Below are 18,027 nucleotides of genomic sequence, written 5' to 3'. Positions count from 1 at the left end.
AACAAACACAAACACACTTTAATGTATATACAAACAAACAGGACAAATCCACTGCTCTGTCGCTCACCGTCATAACAGGAAAGAGCTCCAGCTGGCGCCAAGGCGGTGCTACTGTCCATATCTTCCTGAACAATCTCCATGGTAACAAGGAGACGAAACTGGCCGACTTTAAAAGAAACAAAACACAAAGGCCCAAAACTTCCCCTGAAATGTTTAAAGGTAACAGAAAGCAAGAAAAATAATAACAAAAAACAGAAAGAGAGTAGCAGCAGCCCCCTTTCCACCACAAACAGGTCCTCATCGCATCAGAGCAGAAATACACGTAACAGCTGAATATTTGGTTAATTTGGGGGGGGGGGGGGCAGCAAAGAAGAAGAAACATTCATCGGATGTAGGACTTGTAACAATACTTTGTTTTTGTTTGTTTTTTGCAAAAATACTTGATAAAATTCAGAGACAGAAACACGCAGGAGAGGCGCCGGTCACTGAAACTCCATCTGGTTTTCTTAGATGATAATATTTAAATGACCCCCGGTGATACAAGTCCACACACACACACACACACACACACACACTCACAGACGGACATCTCTGTTATTAGACGGAGCAGCTGGTTTCTACGTCGGCGTTTGGCAGGTCGAGTTTAAATCGATAGAGGAAGATCCCGCTGACCTTTTACATCGGAAAAGGAAATATGAATTTTGCTCGTTCAATTCTTGATTCTTATTGTGGTTTTGTTGGGATTCGGTGTAGTCTCCTATAAAAACACAGAAAAAGAGAATATTTAACTTCAACTTCTCACACTGCAAAAACACCAAATATTACCAAGTACTTTTGGTCCATTTTCCAGCGAATATTTCATTTTTCAGTCATTTTTTCTTTGCCTGTCGCAGATCTGTGCCAGAAGAACCAAAATTTAGGCAGGTTTCTTCTTGCATCCTTGATTTTATTCAGTAAAACATTTTACTATGTTTGTGTTGCAGCTTCAGTTTGCTTTGAATAGTTATGCAACTTCTAGTTGATTCAATTTTACCTTTAAAAATTGAGGAAGGAGTTTTGTTCACCACTGATTTGAAAAGTTAACAGCCTTTTGTTTCTTCTGCGCTTGCAAAAACACAAAACCTTACCAAGTATTTTCTACAGTTTCTAGTACAAATATTTTGATACACATAAAAGAAAATCTAATTTAAAACTTTGTAGCAAAGTATAAGAGCTCACTTTGTCAATAATTCCTTAATGTTGAAAGTTTTAGTTCAGTGGAACTTGTACTTTTTAATCAATATTAAGGAATTATTTATTTCAAACAAGCTCCTATGTCTTGCTTAACAGCTACTTTTAAGTTACTTTGTCTTATTTTAGGTATGCTGAGACATTTGCACTAGAAACTAGACAGAAATACTTTGTAAGATTTTGTGTTTTTGCAGTTCATCTCAGTAAATAGTGTCATCATCAGTAAGTTGCACACTGAGGTTAACGGCATCTCTGAGCAGCAGAGGAGGATGAAGCACTTCCTGTTTTTAAGTAATGACTGTAAAGCAGAGAAAGTAAGTTTCTCTGCTTTACAGCTGGAGTCATGTCGGTGGAGAAATCCAACAGGTTTCTCTTTAATAAGACATAAATAAATTGTCCTTATAGCAGCCCAGCTTCCAGTCTGTGAAGGTTCATGTTTGTCGTTAAGTTCAGTGAACTTTAGCTTTGCGGAGGTTTATCCCACCAGTCGTTAAAGTTTCAATATCTGCTTTTAAAATTATGACTTTGACTTGAGTCACTGTCTCATCAAAGTGAGAAAAGATGAGGCAATCCCCATAATTTCAGATCAAGTTGATGACGTTTAAATTATAGAACGGGGAAGTGGGTGAGAAAATATTTTAATGACATCAAACCTGTTATTTTTGCTGCTCAGCTGCTGACATGAGCAGGCAGACAGACGAAGCTGCTGGTCGGATGAGTCATGTTTTTAAATAAATAAGCGCTTTAGGTTGAAAAAACAGCTAGAGTCAATGATGTTATTTTATTTTTTTACCAAATGAAACTTGCAGAATGTATAATAAAACACAAAATGCGATGAAGATGTTAAAGTGTTAAAATCAGTTCAGTAGCAGCAGCAGCAGAATCTCACTGAAAAATGTCAGGAAAAAACCTTTAATATAAAACATTCACATTCAGACAAAATGTCTTTAACTAAATTATTGTTAGCAAACAATTTCTATAAATGGATATATATGAACTTTTTAAAAAATTTATTCTGATTACATTTTTCTGACTGTCTAGGAACTTTTAATCCATAAGTCTTTGTTTCTCTGGGGTGTGAATATGATGCGACACCGGCCTCACTTCCCGATGTTATGTCTAGCAACCATGACAGCACTAAACACAAGCTAATTCATTAAATTAATTAATTTTACACGTAAATATATTAAGAAAAACATCTAAATGCACATTTAAAAAACTTAAACAGCACAACCAGTTTGTTACCTTTTGTGGTGCCAGATTGTAATTTATTTTCTTTAGAACTGTCCATAATAACATTTAGACTTTATCTGCCAGAATGAGGGTGGAGAACCCTTTCTTTCCTACCATCACAAACGTAAACATGCACTTTGCTGAGCCTCACTCTTCAACTGGAACTTTATTCTGAGCTTCTCAAAAACAAAAACAATCTATGTGGTTTTGACATGAACCAAAGGACGAATATGTAAAAAATAAATAACATCCAGTCTGCTTTAAATTATAGTAAAAAAAAAAAAATCTGTCATGCTGTGGGCCTTTTTTATTTTCTGAGAATCTTTGCCAAAATTTATAACACCAAGAACTTATTTAGGAATTTGGTATTTAATCAGGATAACGATGAATTGTTCCAAAGTTAAAGGAGAGAGCTCCACATTGAGCCACAAATTAAAGGACAATAGTATTTAATTGTATATAAAACCAAAACTAGCTGTTTGTTTTAACACAGTAAAATGCCAGTTTTTCTACATTTCAGTGTGAAATTATGCAATTGGATTATAACAGTATTTATATTTTCAAGGATTTTTAAAAACCCGGCAAAAAAAAAAAAAACACAAAAATCTTACCAAGAATTGTTTGTCTCTTTTCTAGTGAAAACATCTCAGTTCACTTGAAATAAGACAAAACCAAAACGTTCCAGTAAGAAACAGGAGCTTGTTTTGAGTCAATAATTCCTTAATATTGATCTTAAAAAAGTACATTATTTCACTTACAACATGGAAAAAACATCTTGTAATAAATGAAATAATCTGATGTGCATCTATTAGATTTTCTTTATTTCAAGTGTTTTAAGACATTTGCAGTAGGAACTAGACCAACAGTGCTGAGTAAAATTTGCCAACATCTCCAGACATGTCTGATCTGAGTCACCGGCACCGTGGGCTCACCTGAGTCGATCTGGTCGCTGGGCTGGAAGCGCCTGACCTGCGAGTCAATCGAAGGGATGCTCGGGGCAGCAGGGCTTCACCTTGGACCAGGAGTCGATGCAGCTGCACAAACACAAAACGCTCTGATTAGCCGACGCTAATGAGGCAAACTGGGGAGTCGCCCACAAGCTTTCATCCACTTCCTGAATGGCTGGTTAGAAACCAGGAAGCCGGTGGAGGGCAATGAAAGATAAAACCACCCACTCCTGCTTTTTGATTAAGAAACCAAACAAGTAAGAGATATAGCTGCATTTTTAGCGCAAACGCAACATTTGTTTGCTTTAGAAATGTCTGCAGGAACTGTTGCATTATGTCCTCATAAAACCACAAATTAGAGAAGCTAAACAATGACAGATAAGAAAGGGAGAAGTGAGTGAAGATATGTAATTTTATCACGGTATTTCACAACAACAGACTGGATGTTGTTTTTTTTTAATACATTATGCATCCCCGATAAACTGAACCAAGGCTGGATGTGATTTAAATCGTGTTTATTTTATATATTATCACGTGTCCAAAGTCTTCATCGTCAAAACTAAAATCACAGCAACTTTTTGTTGTCATTTTAAACTTTTTTCTCACCAATAAACTAAATGTGCAATATTTTAAAACACCTAAGTTAATATCGGTTATTGGGCATAACGACAATATTAATACCAGATATCAATGTTGGCCCAAATTGTGCATCCCATAAAGAAGAATGTTCTTTTTTTAGTGTGTTCATAATCCAGTTAACGATCAATCAACTACTAAATTAGTTGATAAATATTTCAGTAATCGATTAATCCAATTAATAATTTCATCCCCAAAATGTACTCTTAAACGCTCGTTATATTTAGTAAAGTTTAAAAATTAATTTGGGTGAAGCAGACAGTTTTCAACAAATGTCTCTGGATAAAAGTCGCTCTAATTATTATAAAAACTTTGTGTTATATTTGAAAATAGGAAAAATCTGTGTCAGTAACAATTTTACTCTGATGAAATAAAAAATAAATCTAACTGCATCAAAATGGCCCCCGAACTGCACCTTGGACATGCTTGCCTCATACATTTTCTTCTGTTATCAAACATGACGAATCATGTAATCATTTTCAGCTGTTTCACTCTCAGATTCGCTTCCTTCCCCGAATCTCTACTGCTCCATTGGGAAAATAAAAAATTTCCTTCACGCAATCCAACGGCCACACCTTGAAGGAAAAAAAAAGAAAGTCTGGAGGCGAGCCCGCCTGCGACCAGAGCCGAGGTGAAGTCAGTCATCTGTCTGATCTTGTGCAAAATTCCCTGGAAAGTAGCGCTAAATTCCAACGCGCTCAGCTTTTCCGTGTGAGGAAATTACATGGACTTAGAGCCCGGGATGTTCTTGTATCTGCTTGCCTCGACGGCTCAGCTGTGAGGCAACTTTGACGGAGGGAAATAAATAAATAAAACAGGAGCAGAGCGGCGTTATCCCTGCAGAAGCTCGCACTTAAAAATCTGAAGGAGTCGGCGACGGCTGGAAAACGAGGGGGAAATCCAAGAGAGGCTAATTACAGCACACTGCGAAACGCCGGCGTAAATGTGCTGGAACCAGGCAAACACACCAGAGGTCCTTTAACAGCTTCAAAATTATTAAACCTCCAAGAGGTTTCTGAACATCTGAGGGTGTGCCGAGTTCACATGCAACGACGTTTTAACAGTTGGAGAAACATTTGTGGTTCAGTTTAAAGCTGTGAAATTCTAGAGAAGCACATTTGATTCTCTAATGATGATCCAAGTTTAATTTACAAAGCTTTTAAGATAACTTCAGAACAACCAGTCACACTGCAAAAACAGGATCTTACCAAGTAACTTCAGTCTAGTTCTGGTGTAAATGTACACTTGAAATAAGACAAGCTTGTCATCGAGGCTTAATAAATTAACTTAAAACACAGGAAAAATATCTTGTTATAAGCAAAATAATCTGCCGATGAAACTAGAACTTTTTAAGGAATTATTTACTTAAAACAAGCTCCTATTTCTTGCTGAAAAGTTACTTGTAAGTTAATTTTGTCTTATTTGAAGTGAAACTAGACCAAAATTACTTTAAGATTTTGTGTTTTTGCAGTGCAGAAGAAACGAATACATTTCCAAGTCAGTGGCGAACCAAACTCCTTCCTCATTTTTTAAAAGCGTAGTTTTGTTGCATCACCTTCCCAAAAGGTAAAATTAAAGCAATTAAAAGTTGCATAACTATTTACGGCAAATTGAAGCTACAACACAACCGCAACGAAGGTTTTCTTCAAAGATTTGCTTTGGGTTTAACCAGGATCCTTTAATGACTTATAATTTGAGATAATTTTATGTGAAGTGCTATTTAGAGATGTAATTGTTATTTAATAGAGATTTAGTTAATATGTGGTTCAACACAGACTATTTGTGGACCTCTAAGAAGAGATTATATATCCAATGTATATCATAGCTATTATGTTTGATTCGTTCATCCATTATTTTTATTCAACTGAATAATACCTCTGGCTCCTTCTTGCCTTCAGATTAGCCAAATATAGAAAAGGTTTAACTGGATCAACAGAGTCTGGAGAAGAAATGTGCTGTTGACCCAAATCGCATGTTGTGAATGCTAATGCTAGTTAGCATAGCCAGTGACGACAGCGGATAATGGTTCTCCTCTAATGTTTAGTTTCTCCATCATTCGCACATTTAGCAGCGACTACATGAGGGTGATTGGTTGTTTTTGCATTTCTTCAGACTGTAACAGCAGCTGAGGGAGGAGAGCAATCTGTGCACAGATTACCTGTCTCATGTTAAACTGTTACAAAATGGAGACAGTTTTAACAAATATGTCAAAAAACATATTTTGGTAAAAGTTACAAACTGAAGGAGAATTAACTAAAAATAATCTTTAGCTGCAGCCCTAAAATCTGAAAATTTATCTACCAGGTGTTTTTGTCAGAGGTGGGCAGCGTACCTAATAAATGTTACTAAAGTAAGAGTCGCAGTACATCAATATACTTTTACTCAAGCAAATGTAAAACATAGCCATCCAGGTAATTACTCAAGTAAGAGTAATAAAAGCATTTGGTAAAATGTTTACTCAAGTACTGAGGAACTGATCAAACTATCAGTCATTTAATATCAGACAGATCAAAATATATATATATGTTTTTGGTACTTTAAGAACCAAAATAACAATAATTCATGTAACACAAAATCAAGCGAGAGAAAATGTTTCCAAATCAGTTTCTTTCAATAAAAAAATTATAAAACTTTAACAAAAGCTGCAGGTGTGTCTGTGTCTGGTGAATCTTTGGTAAAAACATGTTTGTTTTTCATTCAGTGGGTAGAAAATAAAATACTTCATGATAAAATGACTCAAGTAAAAGTAGAAAGTTCAACATAGTCAAAATACTCTTAAAACAACATTTTTTCTAAAAATTTACTCAGGTAAACATAATTGAGTAAATGTAACTAGTTACTATCCAGTTCTGGTTTCTGAGAAACGTGTTAAAAACTGAAACAGTGTCCATAGACGTGCTGAACTCTAAATACCTTTTGTGGTAGACGCAGAGGCAGGCCAGCCTGGCGATGGTCTCCCCCTGCACCAGATCCTCCAGACAGATCGAGCACTCCCCGCTGTCTTTGCTCAGCACGTCCGCTGCGAACAAACGCACACACAAGGCGACAGACAGCGTCATCATCGGCCTTTAAAAACAGAAACAACGCACACACACACACACACAGCTGTCAGAGCGTCAAGTTGCTGGACGCTTACTGTTGTAAGGTAGCGGAGGAGACGTGAGGCAGCTCAGCAGGTGATCCTCGATCCGACCGCCTGGGAAAGGCTTCGAGCAGAAAGGGCAGCGAATACCTGCAGAGGGCAGAGCTGGGATTAGCACACGGCGTCACTTTGGACAGAGACGAGCAAATAAAACTGAATTCAGATGATGCTACCTCGACTGGGCTGACCTGAAATAGCATCATTCGACTGCGTGCGTCCGTATAAAAACAGTGAGTCACGCCTGAGGGAAAGCCAGCACTCAGCCATTCATGGATGTGACAGTCAGGCAGAAACAGCGCCTTGCTGCCCTACATCCCCCCCCCGCCTCCTCCTCCATCTGTGAGCCGCTGCCAGCTTGTGAAGTTGTGACCCATTTCCCTACTCTGGCTGAAGGGCTGGCCCAGGAAACCCACCACTCTGCAGCGTTGTGGATCAAAATGTCATGTTTTCAGTCACAACACCACCATCTGCTTGCATCTGATTATCCTGAATGTAGGGCTGAAACGATTAATCATGATTAATCGGCTATTGAAAGACTATTCTGTTTTTAAATCATCCAGACAGAAGGAAAGTATATTGTTGTCTTTTACCGCTCCAAAAGAAGAATAAGGGGAGGGGATTCTGACTTTTACAGGGTATTAAAAATCTGGTAGAGCTGAAACGGTTAATTGTGATTAATCGATAATTGAAAGACTGTTCTGTGTTTAAATTAGTCAGACAGTAGGTAAGTATATTGTTGTTATCACTCCAGAAGAAAAATAAAAAAAAACGATAACCAACCTCTACTTCTGACTTCAATGGAATAGCCAAAATCTGGAAGGGCTGAAACGATTAATCGGATTAATTGTGATTAATCGGTTATTGGGAGACCTTTCTGCTTTCAAATTATTCATACAACAGGGAAGTATACTGTTAAGTTTACAAAAGAAAAACCAACCACAAACCTCTGACCAGAACAACTTTTAGCAACTTTCAGAGGGGATTCTCACTATTGCGCAACAGTAAAAATCTAGTGAAACTGAAAGAAATACCTGAATTAATCATGATCAATCAGTTAATGAAAGGCTCTTTTGTTTTTAAGATATGCAGACAGAAGGAAAGTATATTATCTTTAACTGCTCCAAAGTTGTACCTCTAATTGGTGCAACTTTTAGTGACTTTTTGAGGGGATTTTGAATCTTATTGAACAGTAAAAATTTAGTAGGACTGAAATGACTAATCGTGATTGATTACTAAAACACTGTTCTGTTTTTAAACTATTCAGACAGTAGGAAAGTACATTATCTTTTACCACTCCAAAAGAATGAGAAAAACCAACCACAAAACTCTAATCGGTGCAGCTGTTAGGTAATTTCTGAGGGGATTCTGACTTTTATGGAACAGTAAAAATTTGGTAGGGCTGAAATTATTAACCAATGGTTGAAATAATGGTCAACTAACTTTGTAGTCACTTAATGGCTAGCTGGACTCAAAAAATTGTCATTTGGTGAAAGAACAACCCAGTCAAAGCAGTAATTTAGCTAAATCTGTAAAAAATAATTATAAAATTTGAACTTAAGGTGAAGAACTTTCTTCAGCGGTAAATATGTTCTACCCAAAACAGTTTGTGAAATGCCAATTTTAGCTTCACCTGGTTCAAATTCTGTGAAAAAAATCATTTAAGTATCTTTAGAAGAAGTAGTTTTATTTACATAGCACTTTTTCAGCAACCAGGCAGTTCAGTTATTAAAAAAAAGATCTGCAGATGTACCTTTTGCTACAAATAATGAGGTGTGCACTAAAGAAATGCTACATTATTGCACTTTAGGCAATAAAATGCTTATTTTCTTGTTCAAAAGAGTAATCATTTGCATGTTTTAATGTATTTCTAAAGTATGAAGAAAAGGCTTAAGAGGTTAAATTAAATACCTGCAGGACATGTAGATTTTTTAAAATCAAATTAAATTGATTGTCAAAATAATCGATTATTAAAATAATCGTTAGTTGCATGTACAGCTTCACCCCTTTTGCAAACTCATCTCCCCTCTAAAAAGGGAGAAATGCACTCGGTTGCTTCATGTTTTTAACTTGCAGGCTGGAGGATTGTCAAAGACACCTGCTGTCATACGGAAACGTGAAAGAGCTTCTGTGTCGCCACTTAAAGTTTTACGCCACTGCTCCGCTGCAGACAATGGGGTCTCTGATGGTTTGAGTCGGCATGCGAGCACGGGAAAAGAGATTAACTGTCCAGGAATGTAAATTCCCCCAATAATCCATTTTAATTTCAGACCAGGTTGATTCAGGGGGATTTTTTTTAATTGAACTAAATCCTCACTGTTTTATCAAAACGTAATTATATATCTTGGGAAAACAGGATTAAATATTCAGATAGTTTAATAATGTGGAGCATTACGCATAACCTTCCCCTCCTAGGGTATCGGTGTGATAATCTTTTTTGGAAATATTAATTTTTTTATTTCTCTAAGTTCATAAAACATCGTGCCAATGTGATATTGACAACATGTTTTTAATTTCCTCTTGTGCAATGTTTTTATTCATTATTTAGTCAGAGAAATAATGGAGTTTAAAGATTTAAACTCGTCAGGGAAGCAGATAAATTTACCTGAATTAGCTCATATGGCTAATTCTGGTACATTTACATGATTAGTTGAAGTGATCATGTTAATTAGATAAAATAACACAGACAGTGCAGTTTTCTGTTGAATCAGACGTTATTTTGTCATTGGAGGGACAGCACAGTTATTGCAAATTCAACACATCAACCTATAACTTGGCTACTTTTTATAATAAATAGTGCTATTGTGTTTTAGACGAACATTGGCTGATTGCTATGAAAGCATAAACATTCACTAGCTGCATTTAACAAACTGTTGTGTCTTAGAGAAGCACCGATCCATTAACCAGACATTGGAATAGGCAGATTTTCCCCATCCAGGCTTCAATTTAATTATAGTTTTCTCATTAAATGCATCAAAAAATAGAAACTATTTCTGTTTTAATCCTATAAATACATAGAATATATTCTTAGATGCATAGTTTCCCAGCTAGTTTTGACTTTGATAGGCTTAGATTGGTGTGGAAAATGTCAAGTATGGAAAATTCAGAATTGACTTTTTTCTTTATCCAAAAAGGCATTAAAACTAAGAAATCCCACTATTTTTGGTCCATAAACTCATCAACCACCAGCATGTGCCTGGAGGCACTTTCATTTCTGGAAATGAATCAGTGATCCAGAAATGGGTTTGCTCAATTTTTCTTTGATCAGTTTGTCTGATGTTGCGAAATATGAGTTTTCTTTATAGTTCAATAAGAACCACAACAATTTTAAACCAATGACAAACTTTGATCCACCTTTCTTCAATGATAGCTAAAAAATGGTTTCAATTTAACAACCTACAGGATGAACTTTAATGTACATTTAGTATTTAGTTGGGAAATAAAAGGTTTGGGAACAACGCTTTCTTGAACAAATAAGTATATTTCTTTTCATTGCTTAATATTCTATTGGATTCACAACTATAGGTTCTAAAATGAAAATTAAATCGGCCAAACATCAGTCCAGTATTGGCTTGAGAAAAGTCTGATCGGTGCATCTAAGCGATTATATGTTGAGTAAAAACACATTTACAGAGACTGTGAAGTTGATTAACTTGTTTGGACAAGTTAAAGAAATTACTTGGAGCCAAGTATGTTTCTGTGGCAAACATTATGAAAATTATATAACAGAGCTTCGGTTTACTTACTGCCATGTCGGTTGTTAACACGGTAAAGGCCGATCCAAGCCTCCGACACCGGCCGCTGGTGTGTGCCACGAACCCGGGCGGACCTTGCCCCGACGCTGCGGGCGGAAGAGTGCCGATTCCCGGGGAGCCTCTCGGAAAAAGTGCGGTGTGGCGTGCGGCCTGTTTCCTCCCCGGCTTGGCGTTCCGCTTCGGCGGGGGCCTCCGGGCTCACCCCGCCGTCCTCCTCGGGTTTCCCCTCGCTGTTGTTGTCGTCACCCGGAGACGCCTGGCTAATGCCGGACGGTATGCTGCGGTGATCGGCGGGGCTGCCGTCGGCGCTCGCCCCTCCATGCAGCCCCAAGTCCGAGTCGCTCCCTTCCTCAGATCGGCTCCTGTTGGCCTCCGTTTCCTCGAAGCTCACCGAGAAGTCGACGACGAGGCTGGTGGGCCTGGTACAGCGTGGTCGGCGATAGGAATCCCGCTTAGTGCCATCTTTCCCGAAGGGAGAGGGAAGCGGGTCTTGAAGGCGACTCGCTCTCGTCCCCATCTCTAGCAGCGGGCTGGCTAAACGCTGGCTAATTCAGCACACAACAAGGGGACGCGTTCACCTCAAAACGACCCTTAAAAACACGTTAAATGTCCCGACCGAAGCCTCGAGTACAAGCAGCCGCTTGGTAACGACTTCTTACTGAAGAGGAAGCAGCTGGCGGGTCGGTCTGGATGATCTCTCCCCAGCTTTTAGTCCGTCCTTTCGGTCCACATTTTCCTTTTATTTTTTGATGTGACCGTTGACGCTGCTGCAGCGGAAATGAGAGCGCGTTCACTTCCTGTTGGAGCTGCGCGCACACAAGGACAGTTACGGTACAGTAAATGTGACAATTTCCAATTTTATTGATTTAAAACGTATATTTTTCAAAAAGTTGTGTTGTGAAATAATAATAATAATAATAATAATAATAATAATAATAATAATAATAATGTACAGTAACTTTAAAGCTTCATTAATGACTTAAAACACACCAATTAGCAAACGTTAGTATAAATGCGTAAAATGTAACTAACGGACAAAAACTATCCATGAAAATGAAAATAATTGAATGAAATATGTGCGTACATTTCTACAGGTTTACTCAAAGTGACAGTATCACAACAGAAGACCAGGGGACGGTGTTTTTTGTAAATATGTAGAACATTGTTGGCTTTTACACAAAGTTTATTATAGAAGAGGAAATCTTAATGCAGGTCAGGTATTGTTTGCATTGCTACCACTAATAGTTCAGATCTCAGATCAGAGGTTTGAAGTTTTACATTATTTTTAAGGAGTGATCTAATACCGCCTAAACTGTAATGTTAAATCACGGCGGAGTCACGGTGCCATCTAGTGGATTAAGTTTTTTATTCACATTTTAAAATGAAATATATTTGTTTCATTTCCTGCGGTGTTTAAATATGTTTTCATGCAGTCATTATGACAGAAGTGTTCAAAGTGTGGTCCGGGGGCCATTTCTGGCTCTTTCACTGATTTTGTGCGGCCCAACTGCAATAAAAGAATGACACAGATTTGACCAGATGGTTGATACAGTTTTTTTTTATTATTTTCAATCAGGACAAAATTATTAATAACATAATCTTCTTATAATGACAAAAACTCACGACATAAAGTGTTTGCCTTATTATAACAGATCTTTTATAATAAGTAGAACCACATATTTTACTGAAAAACAGACTCTGCCACATTCATCACCTGTCTTCTCTGATTGGCTGATAGATGATGAGCACTACGGCTGAATTATGAATATATCTCATGTATCTGTTTACGTCATTCCCACCATGATTTTTCATGACAAACTTATTCACAGGTGATTTTAATTAAATGTTTTATTTAATGGAAACACCACAATTGCACAGAATATAGACAAAGATTTCCCCATATTTGTAATGGAAACTCAGCTACTGTTTGGTTCTGGACCAGAGTAGAACCAGAAGACCTGAGAGGACTGAAAGGTTGATACAACAGCAGCAGCAGATATTTAATGTATTTTGGTGCAAAGCCATTCAGTTATTTATAAAGTAGCAGAAGTATTTTAAAGTCTATGAGCTACAGGAAGTGTAAGGATTTTAAAACTGGGATGTAGAGGGTTCTTAGTTTCCTATACTTTCTAAAAGTTTCAGCTAAATATTTTTAATTTCTACTAGTAGGTCAGGAAGAGATGAAGCAGTGATCAGAAAGTTGCTTAACATCGGTTTAGTGTGTTTTCATATTTTGGAAGTTCATTGGAGATGTTTGCGCTGTTAAAATCTCCAAAAACAATGATTAGATAGGATGGATGTTTTTCCTTTATGAACTGTTGTCCTGATGAAACCTCTTTTCCTCGCCTCCTGAGATGTTCCTCATGGAAACTGTTTGGAAAAGAAGAGAGTCAAGAAGAACATCCTGTTGCATCGTCCACCTTGTAGGTTCATAAAGGAAGTTAGCACTTCCTATATGAATCTTCCTCATGCGATGTGAGAAATGGCGCAGATTCTCACTCTTCTTTTTCATCTGTTTCTAATCAACACACTTCAGATTCAAGGTAAAAGCTGTTTTTTTTTCTGTTCGGGTTTTACATTTTAAAGTTCTGAGCATTTTCTTTTCGTTCTAAATTAATCCTGTTACTGATCTGGTATATCGCTGTAAACGTGTCGATCTCATGAAACAAAAGCAGGAAGGAAGAATGTTCAGTTTAGCAAGATAAGAAATATTTAAAGTTTTAAAATGTTAAGCTTTTGTTCACTTTTATTCTCACTGAAACTCTTCCATGTTCACTAATTCACAAACTACAGAAATTAAACTTAAATTACGAAACCTTTGCTTTAGATCTGTAGAATTACTAACCTTTTATCAAATCAGCTGATCTTCTTTTAACTCATTACAAATATTAAAATTGTTTTTAACTGATTAACCATCACTCTGTTTTGCTAATTCTGTTCAATGCCTTATTCTATTTATTAATTTTTCTTTGAACAATCTCTTACTGTGTGTTAGTTCTGGTTTGGTCAGATTAGATTGTGAAGTAAGTTTGACATGTTTGTTCTTTCAAATGATGGACAAAAATGACAGAAATTAATACTATGAGGAAAATATGCAAAACGGTGTTCAGATACAAAACATTCTCTGTGTCTGTTTATATAATATTTTACATTTGCTTTATTTTTCCAAAAAGCCCAGTTTGTTTTCCAACCTTTGATTTAAGCGTATTTATTCACAGGGTAAACAAGATATCAAGAAATAAGACGATTGTTTTTTAATGCTGGTGCCACATTTATCACCACCTCTAAAAACTCAGATAAAATAAAAATATCTGAAGCAAAAACAAAACAGAAACTAATAAACATGTAAAGCAATAGGTGTAGAAATTAAGAAAAACGTTTAAAAAGAATAGCAGATATACATTCTACAAAGTGTTCTTGTTCCATCCAAAAACAGCATAAAAAGTTTACATTAATGTATATTTGTTCAAAAACAGAATACTTAGAAAACCTAGAATCCTGTAGAAAGAAGAGCAGGAAACCAAACATCATACTGGGTTTGTTGGTAGCAGTGAAAAGTCTAACAGCTGCTGGGAGGAACGACGTTTCAGGGACATACAGGCAATATTTATTTATAAAACTATCACACTGACATCATATTTATATTTAGTGTATTAATAAGCTCATTTTAGATGAACAATATAGACATTTTACTAAAACACCTCAGTCTCTTCTGTCTAATGTACCTGACAACTTTGTACAGATCTCAGTTTAGTTTTTATTTATTTTGTTTTCTGTTTTTCAGGTTCCTCTGCAGTGACTGATGTGTTTGTGAAAACTGGAGATGATCTGATTCTTAATCTCACAGAAGCTGAAATTCCATCAAATTCTCGCTTTTGGACATGGCAATTTAAAGATGATATGCTGGTAGAGTTTACACGTGGCTACCGCCCAACTGTTGTTAACAGTCGCTCTGGAAAAGTTGAAGTTTTAGAAAAAAGTTACAGTGTGAAATTAAAGACTCTACAGAAGACACACAGTGGTATTTATACTGCAATGGTAGTGTCACCTAAAGTGCAAACACTGACTCAATACAACGTTACAGTTCTAGGTAAGTTTTTATGATATTTATATTTCTGACCTGTGTATGTTAGATAGCAGAATAATTAGCTGCATACTTTCAAATGGATGAAGAAGTTAAAACTCCAACACTTGTGACTTAATGAATAACTTTGTCAGACCTCTGTTTGATTTTATGGCTTTTATCAGTTTTATCCATATTCATGAACACAACACATTGTGTTTTTTTTATAATTATGTTGATCTTTGAATTACATTTTCTGTTGGATTCTGACCTCTCTTTTTTAATTTTTCTAATCCTCTAAAGCTTCTCAAATTAACTTTCTCCCTCAGATCCAGTGTCTCCAGCTGATCTCAGCTTCACCTGTGCATCCAGCTCCTCCTCCTCCTCCTTCTATAACCTGACAGCGACCTGCAGGACAGACGACTCTTCCATCAGCATCACTCTGAGATGTGAGGATCAAACCTGCAACCAAGAAGGAGGAGAGGGAAGATCAGTCACCAAATCAGGTTCTTCTCTTCGTATCTATCAGTTGAAAGAATCAGTCATCTGTATCCATAGCAACCAGGTCAGCAGGACTGAATCCAAAGTAAACATTGAGAATCGCTGCATTGAACTTGGTGAGACTGCATGACAAGAAAAGAACATTTTGGTTTTAACCCATTGTTAAAACTGATAAAGATGTTTGTTCACTTATTATAAAGCAAATCAATGTGTTTAATGCTTTATTGATTAAATTGGAGAAGATGTGTTTTTAAAAACGTATAAATGAAGCTTTTGTCATTATGTCTAATTTAATGTAATGTTAACATTTCTCATATTTTTGTTGTCTTTTTTCAGCTGAAAAAAGAACCACTGCAATTATTAACGTCACAAGAATAATCCTGGCTGCATTACTGGTTGTGGTTTTTACCTTAACTGTTGTTATAAGAAAATGTAAGTCTTTAGTTTTTTTATTTACTTCTACAATATAATAACAGTATAATAACCTAGATTCCAGGTTAAAACAGAAGAAGAAAGCAAGTTCCTAATTTGTTTTTTGCAACTTTCGTCTAATTTCCAACAATAAATTATTTACTGATCCTAAAAAAAACCCGAGAAAACATTTATGCTTTTTAAAAGGGATTGCAATTTGAAAATAATTTCTATACCTGCCTTTAAATGAGCTGAAACACTATTGCATTAAACAATTGTTTATAACACATAAGTTGATTTTTAATTAGAGAAAAACATAATCAGCTGATGTTAGGTTGAATTTTTTGAAGAGTTTTCTGAATCTGCAGAGCTTCATCCATGCTCTGTCAGCTTCCCTAACTCTTTTATTGGTTGCTAAGTTTTGCAAAAAAATAAAAAAATAAATAAAATTGAGATTTAGTTCTCTATTATTGCTGCTTTAGTTCACAAAGCTGACACAAAGCTGATGATTTTATTTATTTTTCAAAAATGCATTTTCTATATTTTTATTTCGTTTTTCAAGATTTTACAGTTTTAAAACTGATTATTTTTTATTCATCAACCAAAGAATAAATTATGTTTCCTGTTTGTTTTAGAAGCAGTCAAGACAAAAAGAGAAAATCTGTATTATTATTAAACATGAATACTTTAATCAATCCATAAAAACAATTACATTTTTCTTTGTCTAAAAGGTAAAAGGAAAACCGAACCAGAGGAAGTGATGTACGAGTTTCCAGAGGTGAGCAGCAAAGTTACGATAAGCTGGACAGTTTGAAGGTTTAAACTAATTAATGTATATTTTTTGTTCAAGTAAAGTTTATAATTAACTCTGCAAGAAAACCAAACTTTCCAAATTCCTTGTTTAGAAATTCTGCACAAAGACTCATTAGGTTCATCAGTCTGTCTCACTTATTTATTTTATTTTAACATCAGTGAATAAATCTTTCTGTCTGGTCATCATGATTCTGCTTCTTTCTGTTGTTCTGCTTCCTGCTGCAAACTTATTATTTTACATGTTGCAAGAGCGCTAATAATTACTGACACATAAAGGGAAGTATGTATAAATACTGAGATGTTTAAACTTCTTTTCATGCAGTGACACCAGGGGAACCAGACAAACAGAATCCTGCAGCAGATTCTGCAGACGCCTCATTCTGACCCATGAAGTTTCTAATGTTGGAGAGACTGGAAACACCTTCGAACAAACGGAGGAAACCTGTTCACCATCTCATAAATATAAATATGATGCTTTAACAAAACTGTAAATATGCTTTGAAAAAGAAGATGCATTATGTCCAAGTTAAAATATGTAACAAGTTTGCAGGCCATGAATGTTTAACATGTTTTCAAAGTGACATCTACTGGAAAAAGAACTGAGAAAATAAAGTGATCCACATACCCAACAAAATATTTTCATGTCTTTTTATGTTTTCTATTCTTATCCATCCTTTTTGTTGTGGAAAAAACAATGTAAAAACAATGTAAATACAGTAAAAAGTTGTTAAAAGTTCTAATTTTTCATGTATTATTGTGTCATTTGTTCAAGGAAATTGCGGTCTTTAAATCATCTTCTGGGATCTATTGGTAGTGCCTCCATCCTCCCCATATTCGCGCTCTTTTCATGCTTCACTTCCTGTTCTTACCATGCTGAGTTCAAACGGACAGCGAGGAATCCTGAAGAAATAGGAGGGAAATTTTAAAATAATCGCCGCTGGAAAACAGAATAAGGTATAAATTTATACCTTTAGGTATGTTTCGTAATAAGAAAGATAATTTTTTATTCAATCATTTTTTTATTTGTTTATATTCAAACTTAAGCGAGATATATTCATGTAGAATAGACTTCGTTCAAACTGTTCATGGAGAAATATGCAGTAGTAACTTGACTCCGTTTAATGACCACCTATCTTTCTGAAACCAAAACTTTGAATATGAACGTACTACACTGCACTACCCATGAACTTTTAGTTTTATAACTAACCCAGTTTTCTGAAACGGTCTCCGGGCTCACATAGATAAAACTTTAACACAACAGTTGTGTACTTAAATATTATTATCACAGAGATTCTTGAG

General features: G+C 36.0%; 2 protein-coding genes across 2 annotated transcripts; one reads left to right on the top strand and one right to left on the bottom strand.

Annotated features, from left to right (window-relative positions):
* LOC106941515 (E3 ubiquitin-protein ligase znrf1) lies at positions 1-11,744 on the bottom strand. The gene is made up of 5 exons (XM_015024567.1): positions 10,932-11,744; positions 7,183-7,278; positions 6,960-7,065; positions 3,396-3,497; positions 1-757 (listed from the first exon to the last, which is right to left on the bottom strand). The coding sequence occupies exons 1-4, from the start codon at positions 11,455-11,457 to the stop codon at positions 3,440-3,442; spliced, it is 786 nt and encodes a 261-aa protein (XP_014880053.1). The 5' UTR covers positions 11,458-11,744; the 3' UTR covers positions 1-757; positions 3,396-3,439.
* Positions 11,745-12,933: 1,189 nt separating this feature from the next.
* LOC106941514 (uncharacterized) lies at positions 12,934-17,676 on the top strand. Its single transcript, XM_015024566.1, has 6 exons — positions 12,934-13,483; positions 14,725-15,030; positions 15,333-15,620; positions 15,841-15,936; positions 16,647-16,693; positions 17,051-17,676. The coding sequence occupies exons 1-6, from the start codon at positions 13,423-13,425 to the stop codon at positions 17,051-17,053; spliced, it is 801 nt and encodes a 266-aa protein (XP_014880052.1). The 5' UTR covers positions 12,934-13,422; the 3' UTR covers positions 17,054-17,676.
* The last annotated feature ends 351 nt before the right edge of the window (positions 17,677-18,027 follow it).

This window comes from Poecilia latipinna, unplaced genomic scaffold (genome assembly GCF_001443285.1).
Source record: "Poecilia latipinna isolate Pla-1442-1.1 unplaced genomic scaffold, P_latipinna-1.0 Scaffold3713, whole genome shotgun sequence".
Taxonomy (NCBI): Eukaryota; Metazoa; Chordata; class Actinopteri; order Cyprinodontiformes; family Poeciliidae; genus Poecilia; species Poecilia latipinna.
This window is presented reverse-complemented; position numbering and strand designations above follow the sequence as displayed.

Bases quoted from the DNA above. Each gene is read 5' to 3' on its own strand.
- LOC106941515 (XM_015024567.1), bottom strand. From the start codon at position 11,457: ATGGGGACGAGAGCGAGTCGCCTTCAAGACCCGCTTCCCTCTCCCTTC. The intron at 7,066-7,182 runs GTAAGCGTCCAG...GTTTGTTCGCAG, and splicing joins TCCTCCGCTACCTTACAACA to CGGACGTGCTGAGCAAAGAC. The intron at 3,498-6,959 runs GTATTTAGAGTT...GTGTTTGTGCAG, and splicing joins CTCTGCGTCTACCACAAAAG to CTGCATCGACTCCTGGTCCA.
- LOC106941514 (XM_015024566.1), top strand. From the start codon at position 13,423: ATGGCGCAGATTCTCACTCTTCTTTTTCATCTGTTTCTAATCAACACA. The intron at 13,484-14,724 runs GTAAAAGCTGTT...TCTGTTTTTCAG, and splicing joins CAACACACTTCAGATTCAAG to GTTCCTCTGCAGTGACTGAT. The intron at 15,937-16,646 runs GTAAGTCTTTAG...TTTGTCTAAAAG, and splicing joins AACTGTTGTTATAAGAAAAT to GTAAAAGGAAAACCGAACCA.